Source organism: Marmota flaviventris, chromosome 9, assembly GCF_047511675.1.
Source record: "Marmota flaviventris isolate mMarFla1 chromosome 9, mMarFla1.hap1, whole genome shotgun sequence".
In the NCBI taxonomy this organism is placed as follows: domain Eukaryota; kingdom Metazoa; phylum Chordata; class Mammalia; order Rodentia; family Sciuridae; genus Marmota; species Marmota flaviventris.
This window is the reverse complement of record NC_092506.1, coordinates 54,990,339-55,006,150: the sequence shown is the minus strand read 5'-3', so window position 1 is coordinate 55,006,150 and position 15,812 is coordinate 54,990,339. Positions and strand designations below refer to the sequence as shown.

General features: G+C 37.9%; 1 protein-coding gene across 1 annotated transcript; it reads left to right on the top strand.

Moving 5' to 3' along the window:
• The first annotated feature begins 441 nt into the window (after nt 1–441).
• LOC114078777 (olfactory receptor 10T2-like) lies at nt 442–1,407 on the top strand. The gene has a single exon (XM_027919832.2). It carries the CDS (start codon nt 442–444, stop codon nt 1,405–1,407), a length of 966 nt encoding a protein of 321 aa, XP_027775633.2.
• The last annotated feature ends 14,405 nt before the right edge of the window (nt 1,408–15,812 follow it).

The window sequence follows — 15,812 nt, the reverse complement described above, 5'->3', positions numbered from 1 at the left end:
TAAGTGGAGAAGGGAAGGATCAAGAGGTTGTATGAGTAGAATCCAAGAAGATATTTGGTCCCTCTCTATGGCGTAATGATTCTGTACTAGAATCATCACTTGAGCTCCTGACCTTGATTACAGTTAGGTATATTTAACTCCCTCTTTTCCAGCTCTTTCTTAAGAATTGTCTTACCATAAGTCTGGTATGGTGGCACATGCCTATAGTCGCAGCTACTTGGGAGGCTAAGGCAGGAGGATTGCTTGAGCTCACAAGTTTGAGACCAGCCCATGCAACATAGTGAGACTCCAACCAAAAAGAAAGAGAGAAAATGAGTCTAACACTTGCTCTAGATTAATGTACAGGTGACATCAATACAGAAGAAGCTTTTTATGAACATCTCAGAATCTTGACCTCAAGCACATATACACCTATCATGTAAAGTTGCTGTCACCAAGAAGATGGGCAATCACACAGCAGTAAACACATTCCTTCTGTGGGGATTTTCCAGTTTCCCAAACCTGCAGAATCTCCTCTTTGTAGTGATTTTCTCCTCCCATGTAACCATCCTACTTGCAAATGTGTCCATAATGGTGGCCATCAAGCTCAGTCACAACCTCCACACCCCCATGTACTTTTTCCTCTTTGGTCTGTCCTTTTCAGAAACCTGTACCACGATGGTGATCATCCCCCGCATGCTAGTGGACTTGCTCTCAGAGAGCAAGACCATCTCCCTTCGGGAGTGTGCCACCCAGATGTTTTTCTTCTTTGGCTTGGGAGGCAATAACTGCTTCATTTTGTCTGCCATGTCCTATGACCGTTACACTGCCATCCACAACCCACTTCATTATCCCATCCTGATGACAAGAAATTTCTGCTTCCAGCTCATGATGACTTCTTGTATGGTTGGATTCTTGGTTTCTCTGTGCATCACCATCATTATATTCAACTTCTCTTTTTGTGACTCTTACACCATCCAGCACTTCTTCTGTGACATCTTACCCGTGGCCAGCCTTGCTTGTGATTACAATTCCTATCATGCAATGGCTATTTTTATGCTCTCTGCCTTCATGTTGGTGGGCAGCTTTATTTTAATTTTGATATCCTACATCTTCATTTTGTCCACAGTTTTGAAAATGCCTTCTACAAAGGGGAGGTATAAGGCCTTCTCGACTTGTTCCTCTCACCTCACTGTGGTGTCCATTCACTATGGATTTGCTTGTTATATCTACCTTAGACCAAAAAACATCAGCTCCTTCCATGAAGACATGCTGATGGCCGTGACATACACAGTGCTGACACCTCTGCTGAACCCCATCGTCTACAGTCTAAGGAACAAAGAAATGCAGATAGCCCTTAGGAAAGTACTAGGCAGTGGCAATAGGTTTATTTCTCAGATGATAAATAAAAGAGCCCTGAACATTTAAAAGAAAATTACAGAATGTTGATAAATAAAAGTGGATGAAGTGGAATACATCTAATAAAAACCACAACTTTAGTACAAAGCAACTTAAATATTATCTCATTACCTGATATGTCCTTGTTTTACCATTTTTCTACTACAAACATAACACAATTTTAAAATATTTTCCAACATTATAATACATATGCACATATAAATGTAATAAATATAACAAACTTATTTGGAACATAGGACTTTCATAATAGCAGTTGCCTATAGGGAAGGAAGAAAATTATAAGATTGTCTAAAATTTGAATGGCAGTATGTTGATTGGGGATCCCATTATAGTGGATTTATTCTTTATCAAGTCCAAAATAGCCAGATATTTTATTCATTTTAAATATCTTAAATGGTTGAATTATTTTATTCTTATAAAATATCATTCTTTTATTCTCTCATGAAATAACTCAGAGTTAACTTCATTTTATGTTTTATTTTTCTTCTGACTTATTCCCTGGGTAACAGGGCAAAAGACCTGGGGTAATTTTCTATTTTTCAGAAATATAAAATGGAATCACCTACATTCCAAATGTATTTGAACAAATCGAATTTTACTCACTTGATTTGTTTTTACGATGGATGAGAACAAATTCTATTATATGTGTTTCTATAACCACAGTGGTTTTATCAGAATAAAAACAAAATTTTATGGACATCCCAGTGAGTTCTAGAATCAGGAGAAGGATGGCTAAGTAGGAGATACTAGCCTCACTTCCCTTAAACACAAACACACACACACACATACACACACACACACACCAAACAATAAGGAGACAGTTACCACAAATAGCCATAGAAAGGCTCCAGTTCAGTCAAGAGCATAAAGTAACACAGTGTAACAAAAATGATAAATAAGAAAGAAGGAAGGGGAAGGGAAGGAAAAAAAATGAAAATAACCCCACAGAAAGGATAACTGGAGAGACTGGCTTAGTGGATTTGTCTGGAGAGGGAGAGAAACAAGGAAGAAGTGTGGGCGCTATCTGTATCGTTCAGTGGTTGTCATCATGGTGCCCAGTGGCCTGCTTGGAGGAGGCTTTTCATAGTCTTTGCTGCTGAAGGCATTAATAGTCCCCAGGACAACTGTGAACTCTCCACAGCTTTCACAGGAGAGGGCCCTACAATGTTCATTGGCACTGACCCCAGCAGCCAGCTCTGCAGAGGACACCTGCAGCTTTCACCACTAAAGTAACCAGCCGTCACTGCTGCTATGGACCTCCAGGAGAGGGAGCACTCCTCTACCCCCACCTTCATCTGAATAGTACAACCTGGGGTCAAGAAATGCTCACCATCTCTAGCAGTCAGAGAAATGCAAATCAAAACCACCCTAAGATACCATCTCACTCCAGTAAGATTGGCAGCCATTATGAAGTCAAACAACAACAAGTGCTGGCGAGGATGTGGGGAAAAAGGTACACTTGTACATTGCTGGTGGGACTGCAAATTGGTGCAGCCAATTTGGAAAGCAGTATGGAGATTTCTTGGAAAGCTGGGAATGGAGCCACCATTTGACCCAGCTATTCCCCTTCTCGGTCTATTCCCTAAAGACCTAAAAAGAGCATACTACAGGGACACTGCTACATCGATGTTCATAGCAGCACAATTCACAATAGCAAGACTGTGGAACCAACCTAGATGCCCTTCAATAGATGAATGGATAAAAAAAATGTGGCATTTATACACAATGGAGTATTACTCTGCATTAAAAAATGACAAAATCATAGAATTTGCAGGGAAATGGATGGCATTAGAGCATATTATGCTGAATGAAGCTAGCCAATCCCTAAAAAACAAATGCCAAATGTCTTCTTTGATATAAGGAGAGTAACTAAGAACGGAGTAGGGATGAAGAGCATGAGAAGAAGATTAACATTAAACAGAGATGAGAGGTGGGAGGGAAAGGGAGAGAGAAGGGAAATTGCATGGAAATGGAAGGAGACCCTCTGGGTTTTACAAATTTACATAAAAGAGGAAGTGAGGGGAAAGGGAAAAAAAAGGGGGGGGAGAAATGAATTACAGGAATTGATTCTGCAATCTGTATACGGAGTTCATAACCCACTTGAATCAAAGTGTGAAATATGATATATCAAGAACTATGTAATGCTTTGAACAACCAACAATAAAAATTAAAAAAAATAATAAAAATAAAAGAGCTGCCACACACTCAACCCTACACTTTTTCCCAGATCTGTGTGTACTGCACTTCAGACTCTGTCTCTGTGGCTGCTCTGTGTATACCCATAATCCAAAATCCAGCTCTGTAGTTATTCTCTACATTTAGGTGCCTAGACACAATTGCATGACTATTACACAGTCACTCACCCATCAAACATTCATTCCACCATCACCACTTGGGAGCCTATAAGCCAGACCTTGTGCAGAGTGCATGATTTCAGCCATGCAACAGCTACACTCCACCCAGCTATCACCTTGTACCCACTCACAGTTGAAGATCCTGAACCACCAAAATCAGTCAGTGAAGTCTGAAAGGGCAACTGCTCCATCAACTGCACATTGATGGACAGAAGGCTACAAGAAACAAGAAACCAAACAAATGATAACATTAAAGAAACAATAATTTTCAAGAGAATGATTACAAAGAAATGAAGACCTAGGAATTCAAAATAATGGTTTCGAGGAAGTTCCACAAGCTACAGAAGAACATTGATTGACATCTTGACAACTCAAGATGTCAAGAAAACAATACACAACAAAAGGAAAAGTTTAAAAGAGAGAAAGAAATCATAGAAAATATCAATAGTATGGTTTAGATGTGAGGTGTCCCTCAAAAGCTCATGTGTGAGATGATGAGAGAAGGTTTAGAGGTGAAATGATTGGATTATGAGAGCCTTAACCCAATCCGTGAATTAATCCTCTGATAAGTGTTAACTGAGTGGTAACTGTAGGCTGGTCGGGTGTGGCTGGAGGAGGTGGGACCTTGGGGGCATGCCTTTGGGGAATATATTTTGTCCTTGATAAGCAGAGTTCTCTCTGCTTTCTGGTGAGCTGCTTTCCTCCACCCTGATGATCTGTCTCAACCTGAGTTCTGAGGAATGAAGCCAGCCATCTATGGATTGAGGCCTCTGAAACCATGAACCCCAAATACAATTTTCCTCCTGTAGTTTTTATTGTCAAGTCTTTTGGTCAGATCAGTGAAAAAGCTGACTAAAACAATCAACAAAACTGTTTTTTAGAAAGAAGTAAAATCACTAAATCTTTAGCTCTGTATCATGTGCATGTCATGTATGTAGCCCATGTATACATTTTATTTTACTTTATTTTATTTACCATTAAATAGGTAGGCAGTGGTATTTTATTGTCATTTCAATGTATATTTTCGCTGATGATGTTGTGTCTTTATTTCCCACTTATAAGGTGTTTTTGGTGAAGTGTCTACGTAACTTTCTGCTCATTTGTTTATTGGGTTTTATTTTATTTTTTTTATTTTTCCATGTATACATTTTAAAAAGAACTCAGATGAATCTTCTATTTCATGGTATTGAGAAATTAATTGGTGAAGGAGCATAAGAATTTAAAGAAGTACTGTTGTAACTATCATCTGTAGCCCAGGGATATGAAAAGGAGATACCACATCTAAAATGAGGCCCAATTTCAATGATACCAAAGCCCCAAGTAGCAGAAATCATATATGTGCTAAAAGCACCACATCGAGTTTGATAGGACAATCAATGACATCTAAAAATGTTTGACTTACAGGAATCTTTGAGGTGTTATCCATGGGTGGGCAAATCAGTAAGGCTTTATTCAATGTGTATGACTCAACATACTCTAGGGTCAAAGAGCAGAGGCCTGATTTGAAACACCATATAATGTACTGAGATCTCCTCCCTTCATTCTCAGACCCAAGTCAATTCATAAATTCAGAGTCCTTTGGATTAAGGAGAGGCTATGGCCTTGAGTAAGAGTCTTGCAATAATATCACATATACATTCTGTGACTCTCATTCTTCATCTATTCCAAATAGATTTAAGGACATTTAAAGGTAACTATTAATGATAAAGAAAACATATCCAGAACTTTCAGGGGTTCTTACACATTAAGAACTTTCTGAACATACGTTGTTCTGAACTACATTCACCTTTGAAAGTCCACTATAGTCCACCAATCAGGGAAAATGCTTACAGGTACAAGATAAGCAGAATTTTTACTTAATTTTACCTTATTGTGAGCTCAATACTGCCCAGATCTATAATTGAAATATATTTACTGCCAAAATTAGCTCCACATTAGCTCCTTCATCAATGAAATTGGGCTATTATGTGAGAAAGTCCGAATGGATGCTCCTGGATCTGCTCATCCCAGCCAATAGGGGCAATCAAAGGAAATTAGAATCAAATACACCCAATAAAATTGCAGCACAGATTCTAGCAGGATTTTTGGAGCAGTAGGATAAAGTGCCTGGGGCAGTGGGGCTGATGTTAGTGTCCTCAGTGTCCAGCATGAGGCATGATAGCACTTGGGGCAACAATCTGCAGCCTGAGTCCTTAGCAGCAGCTGCAGTGGTGTCCTCACCTGACCAGTTCTTCATAGGGACTGAAGCACAGCTTGAGCCTGACTCTCCAGTATTCCTGGTCACTCCTAATTTTCTGAAAATATCCAGAGTCTGTTTCTGTTGCCTGCAATTGAAGACTCTCACTGACTGATATGCACACACACAGTAATGTTTTCATAAGCTAGTCAATACATAGAGAAGAGCAGCAACATTGCTCACTGAGTAAAATCAAATGGATGAGAGTTTTTATTTAGATATTCCTCAATCATTTATACAGAATGATTACAAATGGAGTTATTTAAATGTGACAGTATAAATGAATGTACAGTAGTTAATATCATTTTTAAAGCACCATGTAGCTGATAGGAGGCAGAACAACATTAAAGAAGAAAGATCTGAGCTCTTTCTTCTGACTGCCTGTTTCAAATCCCACTTCAACCATATGTGTAAAGAACTTAGAAGAGTGTTAAGAACATAGCATTTGGCACAAGTACTCATTATATTAGATAACATTAATATCATGAAAACAACAGCGCACCTTTTTTTTAGAGCGAGAGAGAGAAGAGAGAATTTTTTTAAAGAGAGAGAGAGAGAGAGATTTTTTAACATTTATTTTTTAGTTTTTGGTGGACACAACATCTTTATTTTTTTATTTTTTTTTTAATGTGGTCCTGAGGATCAAACCCAGCGCCCCTCACATGCCAGGCGAGAGTGTTACCACTTGAGCCACATCCCCAGCCCCAACAACAGCGCATTTAATGTTTTAATTAATTTAATGTTTTCAACACTCCACTGACAGGTATTGTTATTATCTCAACTTGACAGCTGAGGAAGTAGAAACACAAAAAAGTTAAGTAACTTGCCAAAGATCATATGGGTCCACTTACTAGTGGACAAGCTTGGATTCCATTCCTGGTGGTATGGCCTCAGAGTTTTCACCTCTAATCACAAAACTAGAACTAACTTATTAATATTACTACTGATTGCTGTTATCTTTATTTTATCATCGCTTTCATTCAGCCCTACTAGCATACTGGCTGTGATCTCAAACAGGGGCTAACATCTTATGGCAATCATAAACAAAGACACTCTCAAGCTCATTAGGACAATAACTTCCCTTTGATCTTGTTTACCTGAAACTAGACTTCGGGTTTGGATAAGCTGCCTCAGAGTAGATGGCTTAATGACTCTTCAGGGAATAGAGCGGCAATTGCTCATAGTCAATTTTAGAGATGATATCGAGTTTAAGGATTAGTCCAGGGACTCATATCTCCCATATTTAGAACTGAAGACGAGATACAGAATTGAAGACAAAACCCCAGAGGACTCAGATATGAGATACTATCTCTGCCCATCGCTACTTCCCCAGCAGTCAAACTGATACACCTGCAAGTCATTCCATATCCCAAGATAATGGGACATTAGAGCAATGAGGGGGGATGTCATTAATTCTTAACCATATATATATATATATATATATATATATATATATATATATATAGTCAGCCCTTAGTATCCATAGGGAATTTGTTCCCTGATCCTCCATGGATACCAGAATGTGAGGATACTCAAGTCCCTTATATAAAATGTTGTACTATTTGCATATAACCTATGTATATTCTCCTATGTACATAAAATCATATCTAGGTTATTTGTAATACCTAATACAACATAAATTTTATGTAAATAGTTGTTATACTGTATTGTTTATGGACTAATGATAAGAAAAAAGTCTGTACGTTTTCAGTACAAATGCAATTTTTTTTCAAATATCTTCAGTTTATAGTTGGTTGAATTCATGAATGTGGAACTACAGACACAGATGACCAATTGCAAATATATTTAAACAGGAATTGCAAGTTCTAAGAAACCCTCATTTTCCCTTTTAAATCCTGAACATATCTGGATTTTTGAAATTAAATAAGTCTGGCATTTTTAAACAAAATTTTAAAAATCTCTGCTACATGTTTTATTGATGACAGATAAATACCATCTGAATCTATAGTTTGGCCAACCTCTGAAAGAGTTTCATTCAGGGATAGATGGCAGGATTGAAATTAGTCTTTAGGTCAGTCACATTCTGAGCAAAGGTGAGAAATCCAGAAGAATCCAGGAATGGTAGAAATCTAGGCTTTAAGCAAATAAAAGTTGACTTACAAATAGGGAAAGTAGAATAATATAAATGAGACCTTTTAAAGAAAGCCTTTTTAACCACACATTGAAAATTGTCTTTGTACCCTGAGGGGGAAAAACGGGGAATGTTGGAACTGTCACAATGCTTGATTTGAAAATATACTTCAAAGCCATAGTAAAATATAACAATAATAGCAGTATGGTACTGATGGTACTGATATACAAATAAACACACCGACTAATGGAACAGAAATAGAGGACACAGAAATACACCAATGCAGCTACAACCATCTGATTGGACAAGGGGGTTAAACACATACATTAGAAAAAAAAACAGCCTCTTTAACAAATTGTGGTTGGAAAATTGGATATCCATATGTAGAAGACTGAAACTAGATCCTTCTCTCTCACCCTGTACAAAATAATCAATTCAAAATGGATCAAGAATCTAAGTATAAGACCTGAAACTTTGAAATTGCTAATAGAAAACACTTCAAGATACACACACAGGCAACAATTACTGAATAAGATTCCTAACAGCTCAGAAAATAATATACCAAGAATTGACAAAAAACGATTGCATCAAATTTAAAAGTTTCTGCACAGAAAATAAAAAAAAAATAACACTGTGAAAGGACAGCCTACAAGGGTGAAATTTTCTGCCAGCTACTCTTCTCATGGAGAATTAATTTCCAGAATATATAAAGAATAAAAAAAAACTTAACACCAAACAACCAAATCAATAAATGGGCAAATGAACTGAATAGACACTTCTCAAAAGAAGTACAAATGACCAAAAATAAATTTAAAAAAATGTTTAACATCTTCAGCCATAAGAAAATGCAAATCAAAACTACAATGAGATTCCATCTCACCCCAGGGAGAATAGCAATCATCAAGAGTACAAACATCAATAAATTTTATGATGGGGCTGGGGGGAGAGGAACTGGTATATACTATCAGTAAGCCACTATGGAAATAAGTATAGCAGTTTCTTAAAAAACTAAAAGTAGAACTATCTTCTGATCTTGCTATAGCACTCCTCTCTCTCTTTCTCTCTATCTATCTATACACACACACACAAACACACACACCTGAAGAAATTAAAGTCACAATACCATTGAAGTACCTACATACCCACATTTATTGCAGCACAACTTACAATAGTCAAGGTATGGAATCAACCTGTGTACTCATCAACAGATGAATGAACAAAGAAAATGTGATCTATATACACAATTTCTTTGTTCATTCACTCTGCCATAAAAAAAAAATGAGATCATGTAATTTGTGGGGAAAATGGATGGATGGAACTGGAGATCATCATGTTAAGTGAAATAAACCAGACTCAAAATGATGGTTATCTCATATATGGAATATAGGAAAAAAGACAATATAAAAGTAGAAGGGAAACTATCAGAGCAGAGGACTGGGTGAAAGGATGGGAGGGGAGGGCCAGGTAATAGGGGAGTGGGAATGATCAAAATGTGCTATGTGTATGTACAAATATGCTACAGTATGTACAAATATGCTACAATAAAACTCATTCTCTTCATAATTAATATGTATTAATAAATATTTGCCTTTATAGAAATAATCCTTGACCAAAGAAATTTCAAAATATATTACTATCTTGTTCTATAATAAAATGCTTAAGCCTCAAACCAAATGTAACAGCACATGGGCTACTCCAGGGCAAATCCAGTAATTCAGAGTCTCCACCAACTCTCATTCCTATGAAAGAATCGTCAAATCCATATGGGTTCCTGGTTGTGGGAGAACAAAATGTCTCTTGTTTTGAGTTATACCCTTGGCATTTTTACTGGTCACCCTTAAGAATTAACATTTCCAGGATTCTTATAATCTAGAGAATGCTCTTTCTCAAAGAGTGTCCTCTGATGAATGTGTGAACTACGTGTGCAACTTCCTTTAGTACACCTCCTTCCTCGAAACTAGAATTGAGTTTCATGACCCAGCAGTTCCTTAGAAACATCTCTCCCTTCTTTAGAACCTCACTGGTGACTATCTGACTCTCCTAGACTAGGGACCTCTCTTTCCTGGTTTAGCTGAGCAGTGGAGCATAGTATCATGGTCACTTCTACTCCCTGAAACCCAAAATATCAATTTCTCCCTCTTTTTTTCCCCTACTGACACTCACCCAGACAAGATCTGTATCTGCTTCCTGCAAACCCAGCCTTTAGAAGACCTGCCTAGATTTTCCCCAAGATATTCAATTTCTACAATTGGCTCATTATGGAATAAGAATTCCATAGAAAAATCAATTCTGCAGAAAATACATGGATCTAACATTTGAACCGGGACTAGACAGTGAAATGATAGTGAGGGAATGTAACATATATGGCAGTGGTTCAAATGAACCCCTGCCTTTGTCCATTACTCCAGCCCCTTCAGTTACTAATCAAGATAGAAGTACAGTCCTAGGACTCCAGAAACAAAAGGCCCGTTACTTGTCATTAAAGTAGACTGTGTTGGAATCAAATACAGCATTTGCAAAATCATGGACTTCTTAGTTAGTAAATCAAATTTATACTTCATTCTCCACTTAGAAATTCCCCACTCTAACTAGAATGGCAAGTCATGGATTTGTCTGCTACAAGTTCCTTAAAACGGAAAACTTTACTAGAAAAGACCACTCACACCACACCTTCAGATCTAACTCAAGTAGACTTGTCTTTCAGCTCCCCCACCTTCTCTGGTATGAATTAATGAACTTAGGAAATTCTGAGGGATATAAGATGTGCCTTCTAATTGGAGAAAGCTCTGCCTTGCCTTAAATGCCAAGGTTGAAAACCACATACTCTGCACTTTATGGGACATAGTAGAGGACTAGATTCTAACCCTTTATTTCCAAGTGACCACAAGGAAAGACCAGATGCATTGAGAAACTGATCCTGGCCACATCAGGAGGTATTTACTGGCCCAATATAAATCCAGAGAGGAATGGGGGTAAGGGAGAGAAACAGGAAAGGAGGCCTAAGGGACCATTAAAACATTTAGTCTATGATGTGGTTTTGAGTATGATTTTATTCCTTAATTTGGTTCATAAGAAATAGGAGAATTAAAGACTACTTTTCTCTAACATTACCAGTTGTGATACTCTAGCAAAGATCATCTTTTCTTTGCAAGCAAAAATATACAGTATGTGTAAGAGAAGGACCACCATAGGGATATGGGCAAATGCACTCCTAGGCCTTGACCCAGGACCTGACATCAGGCCCCAGGATGCCTGGTGTGTGTACCACACTCAACCAGCTGTGCATCCTTGAGATCAGGGTGCCCTGTATGCATTCTCTTGACCAGCTACAGTAACTCATCTTTAGCACAGGACAAAATGTTGGAACTGATACACCTAAAGCCAATTCATATTTCCACTCCTATAAGCAATCAATAAAATGAGCTCCCTTCTCTAGTTCAGGGAGCCAGCCTGACAATTTCTTTCATAGCTATGTCTCCCTTCCTTTATGGAAGCCCCAATAAAAGCCTTCCCTGCATGTTTGCTCACCTGCTTCAATTTGGCTTCCATTGTCATTGAGTCAAAAGACCCCAGAATCTGGAATTATATGCATGCTAGGTATATAATCTTTGCATATTATTACCTAGCTCCCCATAAAATATTCATGAAACTCGCACCTCAGCTTCAACTTCAAGCCCACCTACTGCAAAGGCAAGGACTGTATCTTAGCATGTCTTAGTCTCACACCAAAGGTTCTGGACTTGGGAGTTGTCCTGGGCCAAAGCATCACAACCTGAGTCACAGGTAGCTACCAGGATGATTCATGGATTTTAATTCCCAAGGGTGATTTAAATCAAATGTAAAATGTCTCACAAAACTCTTTATAAACTGTTCCCTTGGTACCCATAAAGCTCTGGAATAATAAGAGGTAACAGACTCATTACCCTTTATAAATATTCACAGGCTTGTCAGTGTGGAACACAGAAACCAAGCCTTCCAGGCAGACATGAAGAGGCTTGTTTGTGGAACTGGAAACACACCAATTAAATGCTTCTGGTGCATTAGGAATCCTGACTAACTGTCCAAAAGGTGTCCGGTAAGTTGTATTTACTTCTAAAGCAAAAACCACAAGCAGCCGAGAAAAGGGTATCAGTGACAGGGCTGTGAGGAAGATGGGATATTTTGCTTCTGTCAGGAATGAAGTGTGAAGGATGGTTGGCTCTTACTTGAAAAAGCTGGGATCTTTTTTGTCCATGAGTTATTCTGTGAGGAAAACATAGCAGGGACCTAATAAACTTATGAAGCCTTTGAAACCACAGGAAAATGTTTATGAGTGAAAATTTCCTAGGAACAGATACTTAGCTTTCATCAGATTCTCAAAGTAGTTCATGTGCCCCTCCTCTGCACATGTACAAAATCCTCTGTATTTAAGAATACTTCTTAGACTACTCAAAAAGTTGTCTGAATCATTCATACATAGTGAAGAATGATAAGGAACAAAACAACATTCTGAATTATCAAAATTGGATGTATCAGTTAAGCTCAATAATAAATGTCACATGGGCCTGAACAAATCAAGAGGAAGTGTTATCGAACTCATCTTAATATGCCTCAAATTTTCTCATAGCTTTGCAAGAAAATGCTCATGAAATAAATAAATACTGAGAAATCATAAATGGAAAAACAGTGTCACTTAGGCTGAGGGATCTAGAATTAGCCTGCCTGTCTTAAATTCTGTCTCTATGACTTTATGAATTTGACAAACTACATCTGAATTTCCTCTCTAAGAAAATGGGGAAAATAACAATTTTATATTAAATAAAATAATATATAAAACAGAATGAATTTTGATGCATTTAAAGTATTCCAATAGCCATCAGTTATTATCATTTGGTTTGAGTTAGTTAAATCACAGTAGCAGAATTTTCTTTTTAAGGGGGGAACCATAAATTTTTTCATAGGTAGAAAATTGAAAGTCAAATATTTATTACTAGAGTTTTATCTTATTTTGTTGTTTTTCCAGAAATTTATCATCAGGTCTAGTTGTATTCTAAGAACTAATAGATTAAACATTTATATTATCAGTAATCCTCAAACTTAGAAATGAATTCAAGTAGAAGTTTTTTGGATTGCAGAAGAATATTTCCATATGATGAATGATAAATAAATATTTAGGCAATGGCATAGTAATTTTTTAATTTTTTAAAACTTCCAATTAGAATGTTTTAACCATGTCTTAGGAACTATGTAGGCAAATATGAAATCACATCAATAAGAGCTAATAGAAAAGATCTTCTGTCATGTGAGAGCTGTTAAATCCAGCTGGAATCTGCACACTGGCCTTTGGACTCTTCCAGAAGTACTAAACCTTCCCAAGCCTGTTTGAATGGGAACTGTCACATTTTGAATGCTGGGAAGGCTTGATCAATTCTAGAACTGAATCCAAAAGAATGCTTTTCCACCATTAGATAGCACAGAATTCTGAAAACAAATATTTTACAGGCACCGTTTCACTGAGTTTAAGAGATTGGTTGAAGATTTCAAGCTTTTGTTGAGAGAGGTCACATATGCCAAAAGCCAGGGATGTCAGGAATGCCTATATTTAAAAGGCCCTTCCCTAAAACCTGATGGAGCTATCCTGCACATCTTGGGGCACCTTTTCTTCCCTGCTGACTCCTCTTGTCAGCCATTAATGATCCATTCTCCCCAAAGTTCTGTCCTGGAACATTTGCTTTCACCTGTTACTTTCATATGTATCTCTCTCTCTACTTAACAAAGTTGTCTGAATCATTCATACACAGTGAATAATGATAAGGAACAAAACAACACTCTGAATTATCAAACATTGGATGTATCAGTTAAGCTCAATAATAAATGTCAAATGTGCCTGAACAAATCTCTCTCTCTCTCTCTCTCTCTCTCTCTCTCTCTCTCTCTCTCTCTCTCCCTCTCCCTCTCCCTCTCCCTCTCTTCCCCACCCTCCCTTCCGTTCCTCACTCCCTGAGTGATCTTAGTTGTTCCCACATCTATACCAGTGACTTCCAAATAAGGATCACCAGCTCTTACTATGCAATGGTGTCCACCATGTCCTCAAATAACTTTCAAAATTCTTTCCCCCTAATTCATTCCTGGACCAGACTTTCAATTGCTACTAAAATCACTACCTTACAGCAACATTGTTAAAAATACAGTGGGGGAAATTCACTTCCTTTTCTTTCTCTCAATTACATCTTCTTCTTTTGAACTTTATAATATGAATTTTGGTACACGTGTACATATGTGAGTTTGTGTGTGTGTGTGTGCATTTAAAATGTGTCATATCTCCTTATGAAAGAGATGTGGCAAAAATTAAACAGTCAATTCAGTTCTCACATTATCATTCTCCTGGTCTCCTTGTTTCAATCAATTGCCATTGATATAGATACTGTGTTTGAGATATTGCTCATGCTTATCTCCTTTCTTCATTCCTATCTTTGGTCTTTAGTTCAAATCCTTATCCCTCTTACATAGAAAACATACCAGCTGGTGTCCTTACTGATAGCGCTCTCTCTCTCTCTCTCTCTCTCTCTCTCTCTCTCTCTCTCTCTCTCTCTCTCTCTCAAGTCCACCACATAACACAATATCAAATTAATTCCCTGAAAGGGGAATAATGATCAGGTCATTCTAAGTTCAAATGTTTAGTGGGTCCATGTTCACCACTGAACTGGTTATTAAATTTCTTTAGCATTCAAAGCTTTTCACAATATGGTCCCAACCCCAACAGTTTATCTTCCACTAGTCTCTTCCATATATACTTGCTCTTACCCAAAAGGATGTTCACAGTTCCCTGAATGTGCTCTGAGCTCTTCTGACTCAACTTCCTACTTAGTTGTTCAACTTAAAATACTTGCCTTGAATATCTTGCACTCTCCAAGAGTCCTTCCATATTCCAATGGCCATCTCAGTTTATTTCAAAGGCTGCCTGTTTCCTATAGGGTATGAACCAAACACAAAATGGAATATCAGACCCTCAGTCATCCAATCTAGATATGCATCCCAAAACATGTTTCTCATCATTCACTCACAGGCAGTATTACTCTTAGATCCCAACATGAAGGAACCCTGCCTTGTCCCCAAATATTAGAGCTATTTTGAGACATTTCCTACTGCACCATATGCCATGGGCCAAAGAATCTATGAGGCCAAAGGAATCTGCTCGCTCAAAGCCATTGCTAACCAGCCCTTTTAGACCACCTTGCCAGTAATAGTATCCTGCAATTCCTTGTCCTAAAGGCTCCAGCTCACTCCTTAAGCCTACAGAGCCTCTTTCCCAGATCACCCTTTTAAGAGTGAATCATGGTGTTGATATTCTCACACCTAGACCTAGGTTGGCCAAGGGTTGGCTGTTTACAGGGGTGTGAACAGAGCTCATCCTTGCTAGCTGGCATGTCCTGGCCTATGCAGCCCTGTGTCAGGGTTGGAAATAGTTCTCCTCATACCACTGCATTCCAGCCCAGAACTGTAAGGATCCCAAGGATTCTGCTTTCCAGGGCATTGTAAACGTATCTTTGTTAATGGGGAGAACAGAATATATTTTATTAATTTGCTGCATTGTTCATTAACTTTTAAATATTTTTAGCACATATAGATTCATGGGCCTCCTTTGTTGTTGTTTCTTGCTTTGTTTTGTTTGTTTTTCTGCTGGGGATTAAAACCTAGGGGGGTTTAACCACTGAGCCACATATATAGCCCCTTTTTCATTTTTATTTCTAAT

Coding starts and splice junctions, on each gene's coding strand:
- LOC114078777 (XM_027919832.2), top strand. CDS start 442: ATGGGCAATCACACAGCAGTAAACACATTCCTTCTGTGGGGATTTTCC.